The 26,527-nt window shown below is 32.1% G+C and overlaps 1 protein-coding gene across 8 annotated transcripts in view; it reads left to right on the top strand.

The window, feature by feature from the left end:
* RALYL (RALY RNA binding protein like) overlaps positions 1-26,527 on the top strand; it is an 801,687-nt gene that overhangs the window by 340,506 nt on the left and 434,654 nt on the right. For all 8 annotated transcript variants that reach the window (XM_051969970.1, XM_051969968.1, XM_051969967.1 and 5 more), the window contains one exon: positions 10,089-10,367. In XM_051969970.1, coding sequence (XP_051825930.1) covers positions 10,089-10,367 — 279 coding nt within the window. Of the gene's footprint in view, positions 1-10,088; positions 10,368-26,527 lie in introns of those variants that run through there.

Here is a 26,527-nt window from a genome sequence, read left to right as displayed (position 1 = left end):
CTTTTGATGTTTTTTTGACTAGGCAAAAGAGGTCATTCTGTGCCTTATTTCTTTCCTAGCCTTAATCATTGAATGGGCATTGCCTCAGACAAACCAAAACCTGGGACAGAACTTAACTTGAAACACCTAAGGTCTCCCACTGTATCAAGATTGCATTTAGTCATTCTAATCTATATTTTCTCCCTGAACCCTAATAGCTTTGGAGGAAAGAGTGAGGTTGATGACTTTGCACAACTCTGTTTCACTTAAATCCAATTCTATTGCAAGGCATGACATCATTTTTTAAATGCCATGGTCTTCTTCATGAAGGAAGGACAAACAATAGCAAATTTCATTCATGTGTTTTCTTCTGATGGAATGTAAGTTCCCTGAGGTCAAGGTTTTTTTCATTTTTTTTTCTTTTATCCCTAGTACAACGCCTGAAAGTTAGTGTACTTTCCTTGTCTTTTTTAGTTTTAGAGAGTTGCTTCTAACACTAATAAATTAAGGGATATGCCCAAGGGTCACATTGTATTTGTCAGAAATAGATCTTGAACTCATACCTTCTTGGTTCTGATGCCAGCTTTCATGTCTAACACTACATTAGGTTCTCCTTGCTTGGAATTTAGCACATTCTTAATATATATATGTATGTGTGTGTGTATATATATGTATATATATATATATATATATATATGTATACATACATATATGTATACATATATATATATATATATAGTGCTAGAAATCTAGCACATTCTTAATAAATGCTTTTTGAAAAATAAACTAAAGTTTCTTGAATAGCCATAGCTTTAATCACTAGGAGGTTACCTTAGAAGATAATTTCTAGCACAATTATCACAGCAATATTTGCCAAGCTCATTCTTTTACTCGAATTTACTTTAATACTCTAAATTTACATATTTTGTCATGGGCTTTGAATTCTGAGAAAAATAATTTCCAATTTTATCTTGAAAATATGACTACTATATGTTGAATTCAAATAAATTAAATGAATATTTACTTAATAAAAAAAGAAAAGAAAATATGACTACTATTTCAGATAGAGAAATTAGACTCTAATGAAGTCACTTAAATTATTGTTTCCCTTTTCCTAATAATAGTACAACGACTTTGATTTCTGTATATTTTTTATAAAATAATGCTGTTAATACAAATTACTGTTGAATATGAAAAATGTTTGAAAAGATATAGATCTTTAAATATTTTATAGCACATAATAATAATAAAATCATTCTTTCCCAAAATAAAGCTTAAGGAAAGAGGAATTCTATATAAATTTCTTTTTTAATGGTTAAAAAGATCGTCATAATTTTACAAAAGTCAATGACTGAGATCAGAAAGGACTGCACATTTGGTCCACTAATATTTTTATTTTCTTGCGTTGAAGATGAGGGAAACCTCCTGCATGTTGGGTAAGCTTTTTTGGTCAGAGTTCTGAGAAGACATTGATAAGAATTCCTGGGTGGGCAGATGTGAATAAATTTTGATCTGCAATATGGAAAAAAGGGATCAAATCTGTGAGAATGAAAAATGCATTTGGCATATTGGAATAAGATTGGTACCAAATTACTAATAAAATAAGTGCTATAAGAAGAGCTGGGGGATTTTGAGGAGATTTCCTGAAGGAAATATGTATTGCGCTGATCCTTCCATAATGGATAGAGTTTAGTTGAGAAGAAGGAGCAAAATGTTTTACATGTGGAAAATGGAATGAGGAAAGTGAATTGCATATCATATTGAGAAACACTGATTTCAGAAACTTATGTAAACAAATAATGAGCATGGAATTTGGAAGATAAATTAACCCATGTTGTGCAGACATGAGTACCAGACTGTGGCATTTGGGATTAATCACATTTTAAAATCAAAAGTTTTTAAACAGAAGGATTAAATGAGAAAATTAGTGTTTTGTGAAGATTAATTTGTGGTTAGTATTCAGGTTGAATTTGTGAGCAAGGGAAAGTAGTTATTAATTAGAAAACCATATGTAATTCAGATTTACCTTCATAATACCTAAATCAGAGTAACGATAATGGAATTAGAGGTGACCTACAAAAAATAGAAATTCATAGTTTTGTAAATAGATTTCCTTTTCTCTGTTCTTTGTATAGAGTAATATCTATTTGTTTATGTTTGTCAAATTCACAATATTAAAAATGTAAATTTTTAGAAAATAAAAAGAAGCAAAAACAAGAGAAATTTTGAAGGATAAGTCAAGAAAAGCTAGTGAATTTCCTATATATAGGAACCACAATTACTTGATAAAAATAAGGCTATCAGGAGTAGCTGATTTTGTGGGGCAAATGGTGAATTTGATTGTAAACATATTGCATTTGAGATAATGTTATTATATCCAGTAGACAGAAATAAAGCATAAGAATCTAAGAACAAGATCAAGTGCTAATACATCCATAGAGGCAACAGTTTAATCTCAGAGAGTAGATAAGCTCAATGAAAGATAAAAATTGTATTGAGCAAAGTAATTATACTTTTTTATAATAATTTCACTTAATGACAGTTTCAGAGAGATTATTAGGCTATTAGGCTATGCTGACTGTAAATTTGACCTAGTAAAACAACTCTATTGTTTTTATATTTTGAGAAGTTCAATGTTTCACTGACAGTTCTGTTACTTAATGGAGTATTTTCATGTCTTGGAAATGTCATTATATTATCCTTTGAAGTATTTACACAATGGCCAAGGAGAGGGTCATGGCTCTAGGCAACATATGCCTCTGAATTGTTTTGTATCCATTATTAATTTTTGCCTTGTCTGGTGACAAAGGAATCATTTGTAGTTAGAGCAGTAATTCTTGTGAAGTAGACAACACTATACTCCAAAAACAGTGACCTTTTCCCCCTATACATGTATGGAAGAGATGCTAGATTTATATACAGTAGCAGAAGTTTGATTTAAAACTATGAAATTTAAGCATGTCTTTGTTGCTTGGTTCATTTTGAATCATTATTCATTTTTATCTTGGGAATTGAACATGGGTTTAAATATAAGTTTTTTCTTTTAACTATTCTGTTTTTTTCAAAACCCTTCTTGATCTTTTATCCTGATTGTATCTTAGAGGTAATTAGTTTGGAAAAAAATGGCATTAGCATAATTATTTCTTTTAGAGCTATTATAGTTCTGATTGTTACATAAGCTTATGCAATTGATCTTAAGTAATAGGATATGTTTGTTATATCTATACTTCATTATTAGTAAAGCTGGAATAATCCCAGTAGTCATTAGAAGCACTTAGTTTAAAATATTTTGATGCTGTCCAATTGATCTTTGCTTAAGTGGCAACTGGTCTAAATGCCAAGGAAGTGAAGTTTTAAGCCTATCTTTATTCAGTTTACAAGGCTGAAAATAATTTGCTAATTACATAATACAAATGTACTATGCTCATTAATTACATTTTAAAATAAAATATTTCAGTTCTAAAATTTTTGAATAGATATAGAATATGCAAATGGCAGCCTATCGCTAATTTGATGTTTATTTATGATCAGCAATTAATCAATTTTGCCCTTATTGATACATCTGTGAAGATACAGTATATTATTTGCCTAACTCATTAAGGACTTAGCACATCAGAAAATTTTTGTGTTTGTATACTTATATAAATATTCACTGAAATAAGCACAATTTAATTCATGTAAAACATACTTTTTGGATAAAGTAGCAATAAAAATAATGTATTTTATAGGAAGAAAAACTTTAACTTTGGCAACTAATAAATTAACCATAATAGAAAAATCATCTTGAATCTTGGTTAATCACTCTGTGCAGGAGGTAGGTATTAAAATAAAGTGACAGGAAAGGGAGGGGGGAATAATAGTATGAATAATGTAACTGCTGATACACGATGTGAAGTATTTGTTCAGTTATCAGAGATTTGACAAAATGCTAAAGGAATAGAAACTGAAGAATATCCAGGTGGAGTTTCTTACTATAATTCTAGCCAGAAGATATAAAAAATGTTGTAGCTAAATGTTAACATAGTTCAAAGATTCTCCTACAAGAAGCTTGTATAAGAATTGACATTGTTGGTTTCATTATGTCAAAAGGAAACACAAAACATAATTTTGAGTAATACTGGAATGTTTTGCTTTAGCAATACCAAAATAGTGAGGTTAAGTGAATAGGTCATCCAGAAGATAATTGTGATTAATATTTAAAAATTTATTACAGAAGAAAAAGACTAGAAAAACTTTATGAAGGAAATGGCAAGATTCTCCAAAATAAATCCATATATTTTGATATATGATGATTTAGATGCAAAAAATGATCACAAAAATTGAATATTTTGCAAAACATAATTCACTTATGAAAGAAATAAATAAAAATTACAAAAGTCTATAGCCTATATTAAAGCTTCATATTCCCATATTAGAGATACTTTCTCAAGAAGTGGATTCTGAAAAGATGCAGAAGTCAAAAAATCCCTAGTCTTCAGATTTCCCCAAAAATTAAAATATAGTAGTGCCTGAGAGAGAACATAGATATGTAAAAACATGTAAGAGTAGTGGTGGAACAGTGATCTTCCAGGAACAATGGGGAAGATCCAAAGAAAGATACCAGAGCAGAGATTTGGTCCCTGTAAAGTATAAACACTTCCAGGATAGTTTGCTGAAAGAAGCAGCAGCAAGCCCTGGGCTTGACTGTGTTGGAGATAGCCTTGGCCCTAGCAGGAATTTTCATTTTCCAGACAGTTAGGGTAATTGAGTGTCTAAGTCAGGGAAGATTGAGGGAACTTGAGCTGATAACAAACACCAGGACCAGCTGTGCTACTGAGATACAACCCTGCATGAGAAGGAACCAGCACATGCTCAGGGAGTGCATAAAAAGTGGGGCAAAGATGGTATTGGCTATGGACACTTATAGGAAGGCCAAGTTCTCGGTTTTGGGTTCCAGGGGAGGGGAGAACTGAAGATGGACCTTAGGTAAGAGGCAACATCCTCTACACCCAAGGACAAGAGGTGATTATATCAACAATTTGCTATAAATTTTAAATAAAAGACCAGACAAAGGAGAAAGAGCCCAGTTATAGAAAGTTAACTATTAGGGTTATGAAGACTAGGGTTCATTTTCAGCAGAGGATACTGGAGCATAAAAAAAGACTCTCCTATCCCAAAGAGTAATATTAACTGGTCACCTGCCCAACATAGCATACAAAGAAAAAACTTTTAAAAGACTTTAAAAATCAAATGTGAGAAATGGAGGGAAGAAAAACCCAAAATAATAATGACTATACAAGAAAAACAAGTTTATAAAAAGAATGTCAACCAACTAAAAAAAGAAATCCAAAATCTTAAGGTAGACTGTTATGGGCCAGAACTCTGAACTTGAAACAAGGATGCTTACAAGGTACTAAGTGGAACTGATGAAACAATGGTTATCTAGTTTAGCATGATTCAGTATGATTAATTTAATATTACAACAAATAATGGTTTCCTAGTGATACAATGATTGGTTTATACTCAGTGTGGAGCATATAAGCAGGGACTGAGAGTCACAGAAGACTAGTGCGCTAGAAGCCTTCTTGGAGTCAAGGAGACAGAGATTCATTTCACCTTCAGTCAGGGTCCTGGTGGCTGGCCTGCACTTCCCCCACTGAGACCAAGGCCGGTCTGAAAGGCTCTCCAAAAAGCTGTCCAGCCCCAGGCAAGGAGACAGGAAAGGATTTGGGCTTTAACACCTGGCTGTACTCCTGGTGATTATTGAACTGAAATGAAAGCTGCTTCCAGAGACCTCCAAGGAAACCAAACCAGAAAACTTTTTCAGTAGACAGTAACTCCTTGAAAGCTAGCCTTGGGCAAGAGGAAATCAGTACAGTTGTAAGACCAATAAATAATAAAACAAAATATAGAGAATAGATAAATAGAAGAGAGTATGAGACATCTCACAAGGAAAATAACTGATCAGGAGAAAAGATTAAAAAAAGAAAGAAAACATAAGAATAATTGGAATTCTTAAAAGATATGATAAAAATAAGAATCTTGATATAGTAATATAAGAAATAACTAAAGAAAATTGTACTGAAATGTTAGAACAAGAAGGAAAGTAGAAATACAAAAAAAAAAAAAATCGCCACCTGAGAGATCCTCAGAAGAAAACCTGTAGGAACATTATCCAAATTCTAGCCACCACTTCCCCCCAGATCAAGGAGAAAATATTATGAGCAACAAGAAAAAAAAAGCAATTTGAATACAAAGGAGCCACAATAGAATCACACAAGATCTAGCAACAGTTACATTGAGAGATCTTAGGTCTTGGAACATAATACATCGAAGAGCAAAAGAATTAGGTTTGGGGATATACCCAGTATATACCCCAGGAGCATAATCCTGATGGGGGAAAATGGATATTCAATGAATTGCTGGATTTCCAAAATTTTGTTGCAAAATGACTTGAACTTAATAGAAAATTTGATATGTAAGATCAAAGAGAAATATAAGATAAACATCAATGATTAATTTCAAGGGATTCAATAGGGATAAACTGTCTACAGTTTATACATGGAAATATAAGCTATATATCATTTGGAATTGGACAGTTAAAAGATTGGGGTAGAAGAAAGTATGATGTGATCCTAAAAATGTAAAAGCATGATTATGTTATATAAATAAGATGCAAGAGCAAAAACTGACAGAGGAATTAGGTGGAAGAGGAGATTTGGTAATTCTGGAATCCTATCCACATTAATAGAGAGAATAATATCTATATCTATATCTATATCTAGCTATCTATACCTAGAAGTCTTCTAAATTTATAAAGAAATAAGAGGGGGAAAACAGAATAAGGGGAGTGGTATAGAAGGGTGTGTAGATTAACAAGAATGTGATAAAGGGGAGGAAGAGTTGGAAGAGAGGATAAGGGAAGGAGCAAAAAGGAGTAGGTTAAGTAATACCAAGGCAAGGTAGGGGGTAGAAGTGAAGCAGAGAAGTCAGCAGGGGTAGGAAATAAGAGCTACATTGCAAACATAATAATAATGATCAAGAGTAGAATTTTTTACAGACAAAAGCAGGGTAATAATTTATCTCAAAATTAGAGCTAAAATGGATTTAATCAAAAGGGGAAAATAAGGATAGCTTTATTAATCAATATTGATTTAGAAAATATCTAGTATAATATTGGAATATTTCTGTGGTATAGAAATTGATGAGTTGGTGAATTTAGAAAATTTTGGAAAGATTTGAATATATGAAAGATAATGTTATATACATTCAGAAAAACAGAGGACAAATAAATATAGTAAAGCCTTACATAGATTATATGAAGTATGCATGTATAATTATATATATGCATGTGCTTGTATGTATATACATGTATTTTATACATACATGTGTATACATGTATATGTGTGTATAGATAAATATATCTGTGCTTACTTGTAACCTTCTTAGGGAAGGTGGGAGGGGAGAGGAAAGGGAAAAAAAGAATAAAGTAAAATGTGTACAACAGAGAACAACAGAAAACCTACAAGAAAATAAAGAAAAAATGAACAGCTCTGAATTCAATGCATACTATTTATTATATAGGTTTTCTTGAAATAAAAATGTATTTCTTCATATTTTAAATCTCTCATGTTCGTTGTGCACATGAACATCTTTTGGGTTTTTTCTGGTTTTTTTCTTTTGTTTTAAATATATTTAAATTTTTCTTTTAAAAAGTAAATTGTAAACAATTTGAAAATCACATATTTCACACATGCACACACCCACATCCACACACATCACAAAACAAATATTAACAAACAGGAAATTATTGGCTATGAGATCATAGATTTAGACCTTTTTAATGTTGGATTTGGACCCAAGAAGTTATCTTATCCACTTTTTTCTTATGAGGAAACAGATAACCAAAAATTATTACTTGCCCTAAGTCACACAGATAATAAGAGTAGACCTTGCATTTGAACTTAGGTTTCCTGTGACTCGAAGTTTAAAATTCTTGTAATTGTACTGATGCTAGTGTTTTCTAAATCAGCTATTTGTTCTGTCACATCATCAATTGGCTAGAATAAAGACAAGAATAAATATAAAGAAAAAATATGAGAAAAATGAGAAGTTTCAAAAACTCTAAGCTAAACTCTTTTAAAGAAATTCTTAATGCTTTAAATTGCCAGCTTTAGAAAAGTTTAATTGATGAGCAAAAGTCATAATCTTGCATAAGTCCAAAAGTAAATTCAAATGGCACTCTCTTTGCCTAGAAGAAAGAGATGGAAATAAAAATAATGTTAAATTTCAGTAGGAGTTTATTTTCAAAACATTATAGAGGTAGGTGACCAAAGACTAGCATTACCTAATAAAATCAGTGGATTTTGTATGTATGGAAAATGGAAAATGGATTCTTTTAGTTCATCCCCATTCATCAGTGCATTTGTTTAACTAAGTGACACTACATACTTGATATCTTGATGATCTAGTGAAGTTCTCACATTCTCCATTTCTTGTCCTGCTTCTTCTTGCAGGAGTGATTCACTTACTCTTTTAGCCTGGTTTGCCATTCAGAATGTCTTCTTCATTAATACTTTCATACAAGCCATTCTATGAAACATATTGTATGCTATTTCCATCTATTCTGTGACTTTTCATTATCTTTCAGATGACTTGAAATTTTTTTTTCAAAATTATAGTTTCCCCTGATTTTTACTCATATAATGTCATATAGAAAATTACTTTACTTCAGATTTGTAAAAATGATGGCATTGACACATTTCAGCTACTAAAAAGGCATTAAAATATTTTTTATGGAGGATTTGTAAAAATAAATAAATAAAGGATATTGTACAACATTAGATTTGTAATCTGCATTGGGGTAGGGAGTATACATATTGATAAACTATGGATCCACAAAATATAAAAATCCAAAATTATGTTTATAGTTATCAATTGATAGAATGCTTTGTTATTATTGTTGTTAAGCCATTTCACTCCTGTTTGACTCTTCCTGAACCCATATATGATTTTTTTGGCAAACATATTTGAGTGGTTTACCATTTCCTTCTCCACTTCATTTTACAGAGGAGGAAACTGAGGCAATTTGGTTAAGTGAATTCCTCAGGATCACACAGCTAATTAGTGTCTGAAGCTAGATTTTAACTCAGGAAGATGCAACTTTCTGACTAGGCCCAGCAATCTATTCACAGTACCAACTAGTTGCAATATGTATACTAAATTACTATTCATAAATAACTAGTAGATATATTTTTAAGTTTCCATATGTAATTGATTCTGTTAAAATAATTTTACATACATCTTAATATTTTTAAGAAATTAATTTGTTAATAATTCAATAGTTTTATATTTGCATTTTTCTTTAAAATCAAGTTAACCATCTTATTTGATCTCTTTAAAACTTCTCAGTACTTTCAAAATAAATTATAAGCTTCTTGATATTAAAGTTTGCATCTAGTAAAGTTTTGGATCATTAGATCAATTAATAAATGTTACTTAAAATCTGTCCTTCATATAAATAATTATTATTAGCATTATGAATAATCCAATTTCTACTAAGACTTATAAATGAAAAAATATTAATTTTAAGATCTGGTTTTTATTTAACTTAATTGGGTTATTATTTTATCTGTAGAAGAAAATAATTCATTCGCAGACTGAATCTATTGAATGAATTCAATCTTTAAAAGTTTTAAAATATTTGAATCTAAATCTATGTTTATTTGAAGTCAATATCTACGTCTAAATTCTGGAGAATTCATTTAGAAATCTTTTAAAAACTATTTCCATAGTACACACAAAGTTGTGTTCTATAAATACACACAAAATTGATTTATAGATTTTATGTAATTTTATTTATTTGTCTATATATATTTATGTATATATACATATATACACATACATATATTTATATACACTTAATTGGGATTTAAAGTTGCTTAGAACACTGAAAAGTGACTTACCCCGAATCACATGAATAATAGATGTCAGAAATGGGAACTAAAAGAACCATTTCTGACCTTAAGGATAGTTCTCTAGCCAAAATACCATGCTGTCTCTCTATTTTGAACAATTAGTAAATATGCCATGAAATCAATATGAATCATTTATTCTTTTCTTTACTTAAGGGTTAAAACAACGTGAGACAACCATGACTGGCAAAACACAGACCAGCAACGTCACTAATAAGAATGATCCCAAATCCATCAATTCCCGTGTTTTCATTGGCAATCTGAATACAGCAATTGTCAAAAAAGGTGACATAGAAGCCATCTTCGCAAAGTATGGGAAAATAGTTGGATGCTCGGTGCATAAAGGTTATGCATTTGTACAATATATGAGTGAACGACATGCCAGGGCTGCAGTGGCAGGAGAAAATGCCAGGATCATTGCAGGTCAACCACTTGGTAAGTTAATTCTGGGTTATTACATGTGTATAACAATTTTGTGATCAGAGGGATTTATTCTTATTATTTATTGTAAGTACCCATTGAAGAATATATAATTACCAAGGGCTTCTTCTTCCTTCTCTGACTGCCTCTAGTACTTTTCATCTGTATCACATTTCAGCACTTGATTTTATAGTTCTTATTTTCTACTAATTATATCATCTATGGCAATCTTTTCTGAACAAAATGTCAATTCTTGAGGAGTAACTTCTGCATCTTTTACTTCTACTATATACTCTGATAACTCTTCTTATATAGTGTTAGGCAAATGGTTAGAACTCAGAAATTATTCTTAACATGATCCTTCTATTCAAGGATATCATGGATTGCATAAGAGGAAACATGAGTTAATAACAGTTTTGGGTATGGTTTGCAGATTGAGTCTGATACCCTTTTCATTGGAATTAACCATCAAAAAAAGAGATGACATCTGTCAACAAAAATAGCATGTCTTACAATGATAGGGTTAATAATTAATCAATCGGCAGCCTGAAAGCCTTTTTTAAGTTTTTGCCATATTCCAAGAGTTTTGTTAGATTCTGAAAAGACAAAACAAAACTAACAAACAAACAAACAAACAAAAAAAGGAATAATCTCTAAAGGTTAGAGATTAAATGAACATATTCATTTTTATTGGGGGAAATAATACACACATATGTATGTATATGTTTGACTATATAACACAGTGTGGGGATTGTGAATAATATAAAATTATGCTGCAATTAGATTCTGAATTAAGATTGTAGTTTTGTGAGAAGAGAGTGGATCCAATGCTAGAGATGTTGTGGAGATAGAAAAGACAAGGGTTAATCTATAAGTGGATGTGTGGAATGAAGGAGAGTAAGAAGATGAAGTAATATAAAAATTAGTTATATGGGATTTCTAGAAGAATGGTGGTTTCTTGCCAGAAAAGGGAAATTTGTTATAGTGATAGGTCATAAGGAGAAAGGGAACTCCATTTTGGATGTGAATTTGAGATATATCTGGTATCTCCAGTTTGCTCCACACGTAATATGGCATCCAAATCCTTCAAAAATAATTGTATTTGTTATATTGTAAACAATATATCTTATTAATTGATAATTGATAAGGTTTTTCAGTTTTCTTATAAAATAGCAAAAGTTAATGTTGATGGGATATATTTTAAAATAATTTTGATAATGAGCACAAAAATTGAAGAGATAATGCAGTTAAAGTCAATGTTGCCTCTTAGGCAAAAGCCACTTGCAAAATCTTATGAAGAAGAATGGAGGCAGATTCTGAGCAATATTGCCTCATCAAACAGAAAAAATTGTGGAAACTTTGGCAAGAAACCCTATTATGTTACATGATCTTTATGGTATTTATAGATACAATTAAAAGAAATAAAACAAAGGAAAAAATCTGAAAAGACACACAATTTTTTTCTTCATAACATTTTCTTGAAAACTGTATTTACCACATTTAGATACATTTTAAATTCCTCAGGGGCTGCCTAAAAAATTTAAATGGCATTAAAAACTTCAAAATCTTTTAAAAATAGTTGTCATAGATAAAAGATATTCATTTCTGGTGGATGCAACAAAGTTCAAAGGTATTCAAGATTTATTTTCAGAACATCTCATAGAACAAATTGTGGACCCAATTATTGACAAAAATTGTAATTGAAAAAATTACTATTAAACTTCTGGTATCCAAATGTAAAAAAATTTTTGAATATAATCCAAGACATCCAAGTTTCTAAAAAATTATATTATATAGCTGACAATTTGATAATCACATGATAACCAAAAAGAGAAGAGAATAGGAATCCCTGTTTATTTTTCTGGACTATAAAAAATAATTTAATTTAGAAGAACAAAACATTTTCTTAAAGGCTTTTCTTTGATGAGATGTTTCCTTTGTACATGTTAAAATATAATATCCCTTACAGATATAAAAATAATTTTAATGATCTAGTTGTCGATATCAAGAAGGGGGGCAATAAATAAGGAGTTTCATGTTTACACAAAGTGTTTACCACAATCACTGAGGTTATCCAATTCAAAGAATCTCTATAAAAGGTAATATGTTTCTCATATTAATAGAATGTTCTGTATGAAGCATACTTGATGTAGCAAGTATAAATAATATACATATTTTATGTTACATATAGTTATACATTAAGTAAACACTGTAGAATGTCATAATTGAAATTCAAAAACTCTCAAAGCTTTCAGCCTGTATATCCAGACAAGAAAAAATAAATAAATAAAAATGGCTGTCCTCCAAGCTATAATATGAAGTTGAATGGACAGCCCAAAAAGCTAATCTATCAGTATATATATTTTGGACAGACTTTGTAGAATTAAATGGAGTGAGAATTAAAGAGAAGATCAAGAGTGGTCTAGATTGTTTTTGGGAAATTGCTCAGTGCTTTTAGTGACCCCAAGACTCCTTCTAAAATAATGGTTCTTTTTAACATCAAGATTCTTCCAGGATGCTCTATGGCTGCAGTTCAATCAATCATTCTCTCAGCAAGTGTTTATTCAGTCTATTATATGCCAGACACTTGTGCTGTGTTTTGGAGATAGAGGCACAAAGAATGAAACAATTCCTATTTGCCAAGAGCTGATAATCTAATGGAAAGATGATAAATGCATGTATAAATCTGTATACCATAAATATAAAGTGACTAAATATAAATATGTTAAAATTTTCTAAATATAAGTTATCTTTGGGAAATAAAACACTTGAAAATAGGAGAATCAGAAAAAGTTTCACACATTTTCACCAACTGATGCCTAATTTTTGTCTTGAAAGCAAGAGAATCAGTTTATAAGGTGGAAGAGTAGAGTGTATCTATAAGCAGCTTAGCTTGATTTCAGAGTTTATGAAGAGAAGAAAAGTAATGTCAAGTGAGTCTAGAGAGACTGGTTGGGTTCAGAATATTAGGTGGATGCACTGTGGAGAACGTGAACAACAGCATAAAAGGAATAGTGGTGGATGGATTGTCTTTTGTATCACGGGAGAATATGTCCATATTCTTGAGATTTCAGATCCATGGAATTGCATCTAAAATAAAAGAAAATCTGGATGGTGGAGAAGGAAAAATGTTAAGGAGAGATTAAAAAGCAGTGATAAAGTAGCAGAGAAGGAGAACTTCGTATGGGGCAAATAATATTTCCCATCTGCATAAGAAACACATTGTTTTCTTGAAAAAACTTATGTTTCTATATTCACTTTTCTCCCTCTATTCACCACAATTTTCGATCTACTTTTTTTTGTTAGCAGATGAATTTCCTGTATTTAGTTTATTGTTTATTGTCCGTTTCACATTCCAAATTGAAATTGTCATTTGAGGCAAATGTTTATTATTTTGTTCATTTCAAGATGGTGCTCATTTCTCAATTTTTAAGGACAGGTTATTCTCAAGCTGGAATTTCAGTGGCTATTCACAGACTTCATATCACTATTAATCAGCAATTGACCTCTTCTGTCATGGCTAAATTTACTCATCTTTAGGCACACCTAGTGGCCTGTTCATTCCAGGGACTTATCATACTAATACCAAACTCAGTGCAGGCATCTGAATGACTTAATCCCCTGTAACTCAGAAGTTCTGAGCTCAATAAACCTGCCAGACTGGGCAGCTGGGATTATAAGCATGCACCACTACTCTCAACTCTGTTCTTAATTTATAAATGAATCATTAGTTTTGAACTTGGCATACGAATGTTAAAAGATAAAATATTACCATTTAATGCTCTTGCAAAGTTTGTTTATTTTAATAGCTTAAGTAGTAATTTGTGAAACTTGACTTCATTCATTGCTTGACTTATTCTGAATTTGGGGAAATAGGAAATTTATTTTCGTGCAAAATTAATTTTATGCCAAAAAACAATTTGTTTATGAAATTAGCATTCATAACTTAATGAGTCATAGGTAATTATTTAAGGTATTTTTCTCACATATATCTTTATGAATCAGTAATCATTCAGAAATGGTCCAAGTATTTGGATCTTATTTTTCAGTGTCCTAAACTAGCAGCAAAGACTCAAGTAAAAAATATATTAATGCCAAGTAAAATATATATTAATAAGTGGAAAACCTAAATAAATTGTGCTTCTAAAAAGATATTATTTTTCTTTCACCTATGTTCTTGGATTGAGTTTTGATAGTGTTCTTGGGTTAGTTTTCAGAGCACACATATTAATTACATTCCTACTTGAATCTGACTCAAGTATGTTTCTTTTTAAATTAAAATCTATCCTTTTACACTTTGGACCAGATTGAGTGTCTTTTTATCCAAAACAGGTACTCATCTTTTTAAACTGTGCATATTTCTTAGTCAAATTATTAACTATCCTTTTTCCCTTTTGCCTTATAGAATATCTAGCAAAACACATATAAAGATGAAATCTATATGAGAAATCCAAGTATAAAACTAGGTCTTTTAGTATCTAAGTGATCACCTACTTCAATCTTTAAGTATCTTGTCTTTGACTTATTTTTAATTATATGAGTCAAGCATAAGTAGTCAAGTTTGTTTCTTGAGCACTTCATAACTTATTTGACCCTCATGCTAATCTCTTCAGATATCCTCGAGATATCTCTGAGGTTCAGAATATGATTTTGAACTAATCATATTAGATATATTTATACCACATATAGAATTAACTTCTTATTACTTGATGCTGCATTTACACTAAAATCCCATAAGATTCAGAATTGGGAGAAATAATCTCATCTAACTGGTTCCTGAATGCCAATAATTTCTACAACATAAATCATTCCAAACTTTGTTAAATAACCTTTAGTTCAGTATGACCCTATTTCTCATTAAATTCTACTTTTTAGTTTCATTAGTTATATACTTTTTCTCTCTTTCCTCCATTCCATGGGGAAAAATATGGAAGAAAAACCTGACAAATTTAACCAAGTACTTGCTAGATTCTTCTCCTTATTCTAAGAAGCTTTATTTACATTTTCCCTTTTGTGGATATATTTATGGTGCATAGAATGGAAGTTAAAAGAAAGTTTCATGTTAAAAATTAGAGGTTGATGTGTGGCAATCCACACAACTAATGGTGGAAGGATGGTAGATGCATTTGGAGAAAATAAGAAGGAAAAAATAAATATAGTGTCAGATAAACCAAATGGAAAATTTTATCAATTTTTTCCTTATATAGACTACAAAACTTTACAGGAGCAAATCATAATTTTAATGGTGAATTTGCATATGCAGACATCTGCTAGAAGTATTTTCTCTCTAAAATTAGATCATATGATATATTCTTAATCTTATTTGAAATTTCATATTTTAAAAAATACATAAAACAAGAGACTTAATTCAGACAAATAAAGGAAATGTAGCTGGTGATGTGGAAATGATGCGAACACTGAGAAAATATATTCCCGTCATTTCAGATTATTTAATATTCAATGAGGAGAATGCAGGAAATATCCTTATTTGTATCCTGGAATTTAGCAACTCAGATCTACAAAATTATACACAATTATTGGTATGATTCATTGACCCTAGACTCTCAAAAAGGACCTAAAAGACATGTGAGACTTTCAACCATGAAGTCCTAAATATTATATGCATCCAAATAATAGTGATGAGGAAGAAAAGCAAGAAATTTCATACACACATATTTAAAAAGCTGTATATATATTGAAAGGAGGCACACATCATAAATGGACAAATAGTAAGAATTGTCTTACATTGGTGAATGTTCAGAATGAGCTTTTTAAATTTTTTTTTAATGCTTAAAATAAAAAGGGTGAACTGAAGGATATGTTCATATCAAGAAGATATACAAGTCAAGAACAATGTGATTTCTTTGGGAACATGTTGGAATCCTTACTAACTGCTAAGTAGTTAGAGTTGATCTAATCTTACAAAAAGATGTTTTGGGCAGAACCTGAAACAAGGTACTAAGTAGAACTACCCATAATCCCTCTCTCTGGAAGGAGCATAAATAGGCCAATGGGCCAGTCAGAGGGCTGGAGAGAGGAAGACGCTACAAGTCGGGATTTTCACCAGAATGGCATGAAGACTGGAGCTGGCTGGAGGCTGAAGAAAGTAGAGGCAGAGGCTGAAGGACCAGACCTTTGGATTTAAAGACATTTGGAGAGAGCTCTTGGAACCAAGCAGAGAGATAGGCCTCTAAGCTAACCGGGCTATATTGGGATAATAAAAGATCTGAACTTTTATCACCTGGCTGCTTTTTGAGAAGAAAAAGCTCACCACATTTTGGCGCCCTGAACGTGGGACTAACAGACCCCTCAGTGGATTTCAGTGGAAAAGCTCCGATCCTGATTCAAGTGGAAAAGCCTCTGATCCTGATCCAGTGGAAAAGACTTCAACCCAGAAATTAGGGTGAGTGCAACAAAGAAATTTTGTTAGAAGAGTTAAAGTAGAATTTCAGCTAAGATGGGACAGATATTTAGAAAACAGCCTTCTGTTTCTGTTCAAGGAAAATGTTTAGAGAGCATTGTCAAAATTATGGAAAGCCAAGGTTTAATTATAAGTTTACAGCAAATCACTGAACTTTTACAAACTGTAAAGGACATATGTCCTTGTTTCTCTCTTGATAAGGAATTAGATCTAAATGAATGGAAATTGGTTGGAGAGGATCTTTGTCAATTCTATGATAAAAATGGGCCTAACTCAATAATTAATACATATAATGTAATACAATTGGCTATAAGAAGTTATTTAAGTGATAGAATGATGAAAAGGAAAGTACAGGAGGAAGAAATGCCAACTTTACTAGGTGAAAAGGAGGACGAATCAGATGAGAATGGAGTTAATTACAATTCTGAGTATGATACTTCACAGCAGGAGGAATTAGGTGATTCCACATCTCATGACCCTCCCCCCACAATTAACCCTTCATGGGTGGAACAAGGGGGAGGGAGAGAGGCAGAAACACAGTCAGCTTCTCCTGTAAAGCAGAATTTGACAAGATTAGAAAAAGCATTAATTAAAGCAAAAAATGAAGGAGAAGATATATCTGATTTTATAAATGCATATCCTGTGATTGAAGAGCTCAACTCCTCAGGTCAAAAAGAGAGAAAATACACTCCTTTTAATTTGGGAAAAATTAAAGATTTGAAAAAGGGTTGCACTCTTTATGGGGCTACATCATCTTATGTGAAGATGTTACTGGATAATTTGTCTAATGAAATCCTAACCCCGAATGACTGGAAATCCATAACGAAAACTTGTCTAGAACCGGGACAAAATTTATTGTGGCTTTCGGAGTTTCATGAATTATGTAGGATTCAAGCCCAATGCAATAGGCAAACAGGAGCTATTGTACAAGTTGCTTTTGACCAACTAACTGGAGAAGGTCAGTATGCAGAGAGTTCAGAACAGATTTATTATCCCATAACAGTATATGAGCAAATTTCTAAGGCTGCAATAAAAGCTTGGAATTCTCTCCCTGGACAGAAAGATGGAAATAATGCTTTCACAAAAATAGAGCAAGGTCCCAATGAACCTTTTGCAGATTTTGTGGGACGTTTACAAACAGCTGTAATAAGAACCATTGGAGACAATGCAGCAACAGAAATAATGACTAAACATTTGGCTAAGGAAAATGCCAATGAGATTTGCAAGAGAATTATATGGGGGCTAGACAAAAATGCTCCTTTAGAGGAGATCATTAGACGCTGTGCCACAGTGGGCACAAATGCTTATTATGCCCAGACTATGATGAACATGGAAAGACAAGGTCCTTCTTGGCAGAGGAATTCTAGAGAAACTCGTCGATGTTTTCATTGCGGAAAAGTTGACATTTGAGAGCTCATTGTAGATATGGAGATAGAGTGAGAAGACAGGGTGAGAGAAAACCTAAAACCCCATGTCCAAAATGTAACCGAGGCTTTCACTGGGCCTCTAAATGTATATTGACCCAGAGGAATGAGAGGCAGGGCCCAGCTCTAAAGTATCAATCAAAGGACAGGTGGGGCATGATAGCAGCTGAGGTTACACCCAGAGAGACTTTAGAAATTCAGAACTCTGATGTCATCAACCAACAGAAAAGCAATCAGGATTACAGTTGGGAAGAATACAGGCCTTTTAAGACAACAAGACAATATCCAATGCAAACAGCTCCAATGTAATTACCAGATGATGAGGAGAAATCCCAAAAGTGGTAAATAGAAGAGAATTAGATAGGTTAACTGCTTGGTTGGGGAAGAGGATCTGCTTATATTTCCACAGGTGGAAAAGGAATCAGATGGCTAACAATGAGACTGTCAAAAGAACTTTAAAATCTTCAGCTTTCAGTTCCTGAAAAACCAGCAAGAATCACTGGATTCCCTGAGATGAAAAATTGTTGATGAGACTTTTTGCAGTACTTCAGGGCTTACAGGAACTATTAGATTCCTGGCGCATGAACTAATGGACAATGGATTCCTTATGGACTATTTCTAGGACTTATGGACATGTGTAAATTTTCAGGTCGATTTATGTTGTTACATTACTACTAGCCTGTGTTATATTACTATGTGCTTATGTATTTTAAGCAATTGCAAGAATCATTGGATTTCTTGAGATGAAAGATTGTTGATGAGACTTTTGCAGTAGTTAAATTTTCATGTTGATTCATGTTATTTGTTACATTACCACTAGCCTGTGTTATATTGCTATGTGCTCATGTAAATTATGTATAATGCCTCCCATATTGATGGATTTATGTATACCATGTATATCTGTTACAAAGTTCTGGCCCATATTGATGGATTTATGTGTACCCCCTCAGAACCCCCTATGTTTTAAAACAAAAGAAAGGGGGAGATGTTGGAATCCTTACTAACTGCTAAGTAGTTAGAGTTGATCTAATCTTACAAAAAGATGTTTTGGGCAGAACCTGAAACAAGGTACTAAGTAGAACTACCCATAATCCCTCTCTCTGGAAGGAGCATAAATAGGCCAATGGGCCAGTCAGAGGGCTGGAGAGAGGAAGACGCTACAAGTCGGGATTTTCACCAGAATGGCATGAAGACTGGAGCTGGCTGGAGGCTGAAGAAAGTAGAGGCAGAGGCTGAAGGACCAGACCTTTGGATTTAAAGACATTTGGAGAGAGCTCTTGGAACCAAGCAGAGAGATAGGCCTCTAAGCTAACCGGGCTATATTGGGATAATAAAAGATCTGAACTTTTATCACCTGGCTGCTTTTTGAGAAGAAAAAGCTCACCACAGGAACAAGTTGTGTAAAGTTAACTGATCAGTAGATTAAATGATCATATATTCCTAAAGTGTTGATTGATGTCAGACCTTTCTACAGTGACATTCTACAGAGATCTCTTCTTGATCCTATCTTGTTTTAAGATTTTTATCAACGACATGTAAAATTTAGAAAGAATTGATAACTTTTAAATGACATAAATCTAATATAAATAATACGTTGGATTACATATACAACCCAAAGGATTCAAAGAGCCTGAAACAATTAACTGAATCCAAAAAGATAAAATTTCACAAGCATATATGCGAAGGCCTCTGTTTAGATTTTAATAATTCAACTATAATATGGAAAAATTCATTAGTAATAATAGTACATGTGAAACAAATGGATTTAATTGGTTGTAGTCTCTATATGTCAGTAATATGACATGATTATGATATAAAAAGGAGCATTCATTAAAAATATTGTGTCCATTACACTAGAGATGATAATTGTACTGTACTTTGCCCTCTTCAGAGTGCACGAAAGTATAATAATAAACTTTTGGTGTCATAATATAATAGAGATATGTATAAAGCCCTCCACACACCCAGAGGAACATGGTCAGAATAGAGTCCAGATATGTTGTTAAATGTTAAATGAGAAATGATTTCAAGAACTGAATTTCTTTAGCCTATAAAATTGTGTTAGTTCTATGGGAGATATAAAATGTTGATAAGCTGTGATTTTATCCTTTAGGAAGCTTATTGACTGTGTTGTGACAAAAACAGTGCCTCAACACAGAAGGTTCTCAGCTTTCCTATATTTTTGTTGCCTCTAGAAATGGCTTTGATTCTAAACAACATAACCATTCTGATGAGTCTTTCTTTGTACTTCTTGGATAATATGCTATTTGTATTATGACCAGGCTGGTATTTAAAATAAGGGCACTGAAAATGTGGATAGGAAAGAAGCATATTTCTGGGATTGAAATTTAATGGTGAAATTAGAGATAATGTGATATTTGGATAAGGAGCTATGATTTGACAGAGGCATTTCCTAGAATATGTGGATCACTTGTCCTACCCAAATATGAGCTTAACATTGATTATTATTAAATTGATTTTGAGAATCAGTATTAATATGAAGGATCACATACTAAAAGACAATAAGCTCCTCAAAGGCAAGAACTACTTTTGCCTTTTTATGTATCCTGGTACATAGTAGGAGTGTAGTAAATACTAATTGTACTATTCTTTATATGGGATCAAGCTATTATTCAGATTGTAACTTCATTGCTGTTATTTATGTTTTCAATTTTGTTTCTTTATTGGTTATAAATATAGATAACTGTAGTGCTTACCTTATAGAATTTTGGGAAGGCCTAAATAAGATTATATATATGAAGCACTTTGCAAATCTTAAAGTACCATATAAATTCTAGTTACTATTATTGTCTCAGTCTGCTTCAGATATTTTATGCAGATGATCAAAGCATCTCATAGATTCTCTGTTTGGCTTTCTGAATTTTATTTATCATGATGTAACATTAAAGGTAAGGTGTCAATATGAAGGCTCTTAATTACTAAGATGGAAGGACATTAAAGTAACACTCACTTTCTATCATTTCAAAAATTGTTTCTGAATTTGTCCTGAAACAGGTGCCATTTCAATGATAAAATCTATTAGAATAAATCAGAATTGTCCTACCTAAATATGAGCTTAACATTGATTATTATTAAATTGATAATTTGTTTTTTGTAATTATGTCATGACAATTATTAAATAATAAGAAATGTGATTACTAATTTTATTGAATTTGAATTTTAGATTTTTATATAATTTGACTTTTTATATATATTTCAAAAATATATTTTATGGCTTTTTTTCAATCTCATTATATAAGTCTGGGCACAAATTGAAGACATATTAAGTAAATCACAAGATATTTTTGTTATATGATGCCAGAGGAATAAAGTGTCTTTTACTTTAAAATGAATTAAGTGAAGGTCTGAGATATAGTCTAGACAGAAATGTTATTTTTATGCATATACCAATTATACCAGGTTGATTATTCTGTGGTGTTGTGAATATACATTTTTAATGTCTTTCATCATTCCCATATTATGCCATTGTTAACTGACCTGTGAAAGACTGAAGGTAAGCTGCAATTTATATACTTAACAATTCATAATGTATAATAGCAATGACAAAGAGTATATAAAATAGTACCTAAAAGTGGTTGTCATTGATCATGAAGTCTATACTTAATCATCCAAAGTTTATAAATTACAGAGAAAATTATACAAAGGAAGTCTGTTTGAAAGTTTTGTCCTAATAAGGACTTGAAGTTCCAATTTCCATTGCTGTGGGATAACATTTATTAGACAGTCAGAAAATCAGCCAATTAGCATTTATTATATACCTACCATGTTCTAGGCAGCATATTAAACTTTGGGGATACAAAAAGATGTAAAAGAAAGTTGTGGCCCTCAAGGAGTTCACAGTTTAATGGGAAAGACAACATGAAAATAACTATGTACAAACGAACTATATGTACAGAACTAATTGCAAATAATCAGCAAGAGGGAATTAGAATTAAAAAGAATTTAGAAAGATTTTCTGTATAAAGTAGAAGATACAAAATGGGACAGAGTAGTCAAGAGGCAGGAATGAGGAGAAAGAACATTCTAGACATGAGACATAGTGGATGAAAATACCTGGTTGGAACCATATTCATGAAGAGCTATTATAGTTTCATTGCAATATTGCATAGAACTGAGACAAAATACTTTTAAAATTATATTTATTTATTTGACTCTCTGCTCCATATATTTCCCTGTTTGTAAATAGATCAAAATTCTCAGTGTAGCATTTTAGATTTATTTTTTGTGGTTTGAAGACAAAAATCATTTTTCTGAAATTATGATTATTCAAGTTGTGTCTGAAAAAGGGTAATCAGAATTTAAGTTCTAGTATGGGTCATCTGTTTGAAAAACAAAACCAAAAACCTAGGCAAAGCAGTAACAATTTACTAATCATAGTAATTAAGATATTCTTCTATGCCCCCTTCAGTGCATTATTAATTCATTCAGCAACATCTCTTGAATGGCTAGATTGAAGATTGAACTGCAGGAAGTGCTATGACCGACACATTAAAAGATAAAAAATATTGATGTTTAACACATCAAACTTCATTTGCTACTGTAAAGTTTGCAGTCTACTTACATAGATCAGTTGTATATGTATGTATATATACACACACACACATATATATATATAACAGCTGGGAAGGAATACTTTTGGAGAACAGACTTAATATGATATGCTGAACTAAAAGAATAATTATCATGATTAGAAACTTACCAAGGATATCTCTTAGGAGGATATGAATTCTGAGATAGAACCTAGAAGAAGTGATAGTGTGAAGACTTTCCATGCAAAATGGGGGGAAAGAATGAAAAGAAAAGATAAAGACAAATAAGATAAAAAAGATGGCAAAGAGACCAGAGGAGAGAGAACGCTTGATTTGTGGTTCACTTTGATTCTGATTTAATAGACAAGCCCCAGAAGGTACCCCAGGAGATTCATGCCTCTAGTGTGAGATAGTAAACACTAACAAGCTCACAGAATGTAAGCACTGACAGGCACCTTAGAGACATCTAGTCCTACTTGCACATTTTACAGATGAGAAAACAAAAGGCCTGAGAGGTAAAGTGTTTTCCTGAAATTAGATTGGTAATAATTAATATTTGTGTTTCTGCATATTAATGTATTATGTAGAAAGGTTATAGTAATAAGTTACTGTTTAAAACAAAACTTCAGAAAACAATTCCTAGACGTTTTTAGATAGTTTTGTCTATCTACCACTGTTCCTTTTTGGTATCATTTTCCAGTTATTTTAATATAAAATAGTTAATCTTCTATTACCCTTCTAAAAATACCTTTAACTTCTATACTTATTCTTCTGATGAAAGTGGCTCTGCTTAAATGTAAACCTACTACCTGTGAACCACTCTCCCTTGCCCTTAGCTTAATGATCTTTTAATGAGCTAACACATCTTATTGGAGAGAGGAACAAGTTTTACTCTTATTATCTGATCAATTTTTGGAGAACACAACCTTTCTCTTTTTTTATTTACTCTTCTTCCTCTAGAACAAATGAGGGGAAAAGTGCTATATGGCAAATATTGTGGAGATACAGATCAAAATGAAGCAATCCTTTCTCTCCATGAATTTACATTCCAATAGAGAGAACTAACACTTAGAGGAGATTAATGGCCACAGAAATGCATTCTTGTCTGGGAAATCATAGAAATGATGCTGAAACAATAGGCAATTCATTACCATGCTATTTCAAGAAGCAATGGTAGTGTTGTTCTGATAAAGGTTTTCCAAAGCCAGGAATGAAAGAGAGAGTTTCATAAGGTTAAAAGGCAAGGTGGAAGTTGATATGATATGAAAAAGTTTAGCTGAGTCTAGGGTCAGCTAGATACAGCAGTCTGTCATCAGACAAGAAAGTTTCTTGTTCCAGTTTAGAGATGACACTGAAAGAAATCAAGGCAGCCAGGCAGAAATCTGCTGGGATAAATATAGCCTATCTGAATCTAAGAGTAGCTAGATGTCGACATAACTAGTTAATAATTACTAAACACTCAATAGTGTTTGTTGATTGACTTCCAGCTCTCCACATGGATTTATTGAACATTGCTTTAATAATAACTAATCTTTATTGGTTTGCAAAGTCATCTCCAAGATTATTTTGTTTAAGCTACTATGACTCTGAAGGGCTGGCAGATGAGCCCCTGATTTTATGATGATCACATTTTGCTTAGTCACAGAAACTTCTGCACCTGTCAGAGAGTGTTTTATTTCCACATCATATCTTAAATGTGCCATGCTTGCCTGTGGATAGCTTATGACTCATTCCTTTGGTCCCCCTCCTACCTATATTCTGATCTAATTAGAATCAAGGGTTCAGATTCTAAAGATGGAAGGAATTTCAGAAGGTATCTAAGTCAACTTGTATATAAGTAGGTTTGATCAATTGTGATCCAGCCTATTCTTGTTCCTATACTGGGAATGGCGTTACAATAGAGCCAAAATCTGTCTCTCTTTGTATTCTCTGTGTGTAGAATGATGGGAGGAAAGGTGTGGAAGTGGGTAAATCTGAAGCATGTCATTTTAGCTACTTATTATAAAATTGTTGAAAAATGAATGTGTGCATTTACTGGCCTGTTGTAACTATTGATATACAAGAATAATAGACTTTTTTATACTTGTAGTAACATGTTGAAATTAATAAACATAGTATCAATGCTTTGTAACTTCTGGCACTGAATAAGATATACTTTTTTTCCCCTACATACACACACACACTCCTAACCCATCCCTCATAATAGCCTGGGAGAGGTTATTAGAAAAAATACACATAGTAATTTTCAGGCATAATAAAAAGTTTCAGATAAGAACCACTCCACCAAATAGGACCTAGAAAAACTCACAATTAAATTAACAAACTAGTATAGGAGAAGGACTATTATTATATTGATTATAGTCAATTTCTAATCTAGTTCACTATTGATTAGCTGTGTGATCTTAAGCAAGTTGCTTCACCTCTCTGAGTGCCAGTGCCTTCATCTATAAAAACAGACAATATATGCCATAACATTATAATAAAAATAAAATGAGATATTGGAGTTCTCCGAAAAGCACTTTCTAATTTTCAACTACAAAATGGTAGAAAGTGTGCAAGTTGCAAATGGGTAGTGACCTCTCTTCATTGGAGATTGTCCAAAAAAGACTGGGTCATCACTTGTTAGGAGGAATGTAGAGAGGATTCTGGTTGATGAACAGTTTGTTATATACAGCCCCTTAGGTCCCTTTCCAGCTCTGAGATGGTGTGATATAAATGTAGTAGCAGTATTTAGGGTGATAAGGACAGTAATTTCTCAGTCTGCTAGATTGCAGTTACTGCAATTTATAAGAATTACGATAATGTCTTGTGAGCGTGTTTTACTCTATGTGTTATGGGTCCATTGTAATACTTAAGGCAGCAATCACTTAGAAACAAATTACACTATTCACTTGTCTGCTTTATGTTCAAAACAACAACAAGCAACTCTTCCTTTAGGAGTCTTATAGTGTGAAATATGCCTGTCTTTTTTAGAGATAATAAAAAGGCATTTTTTCTCCTATTAAACCCTTCCACCTATGCACATCAATACTACTATTGAAAATTTAGGAGAAAAGCAGCAAAATATAAAAGACACATTGAAATAACATCTATACTATATTTAACTATCTACTCATATATTCAGTAAAGGCTCTTTGATATGATAATATCAAGTATGACTAATTATAAAATGCAACCTTGTTTTTTATGATAATCAAAAATAAGAATATTGGTACAAATGATGTCTTTTCTAACATATAACTTAGTTTCACTCTTATTTTCACTCTGGTTCATGTCAGTAAGTATTACAAACCTAAATCTGCCTTTAGGTACAAATTAGATGCTATCTCTAAACATTCAGTGAGCACAGACTGACAGCCTCAGGTAAAATGGCAGTTATAGATAATGATTTTGGACAACATAGTCTATTGTGCAACTTCTTGAAAAGAGCAGTTGCCTGTGGGGGTTTCTGAATCATGATTATTCAGTAGAAAACATCTAAAAAGAGAGTTTACAATAGAGTTCCTTTGGGAGAAGCATTATTATATACCTTTATTATCAATTAGATTGATGTGATAATAAAGTGGGATTTTCAGCCCTGGCTATAGCTCAACACATCTAATTTGTATTGTATCTTATTTTTAAAAATACATTTTTCTCCAAATTTAATAGTAATATATAAATATCATTTCTTCTTTTGCTATCTGGGTTGACATGTCCTCCAAAGTGTGCGCATCTATACGAGTTTGAAATAATTGGCTTCTCAGAAATTCTCCTATCCTAAAGCATAAAATTATGAAA

This window comes from Antechinus flavipes, chromosome 1 (assembly GCF_016432865.1).
Source record: "Antechinus flavipes isolate AdamAnt ecotype Samford, QLD, Australia chromosome 1, AdamAnt_v2, whole genome shotgun sequence".
NCBI classification, from domain to species: Eukaryota; Metazoa; Chordata; class Mammalia; order Dasyuromorphia; family Dasyuridae; genus Antechinus; species Antechinus flavipes.
This window is presented reverse-complemented; position numbering and strand designations above follow the sequence as displayed.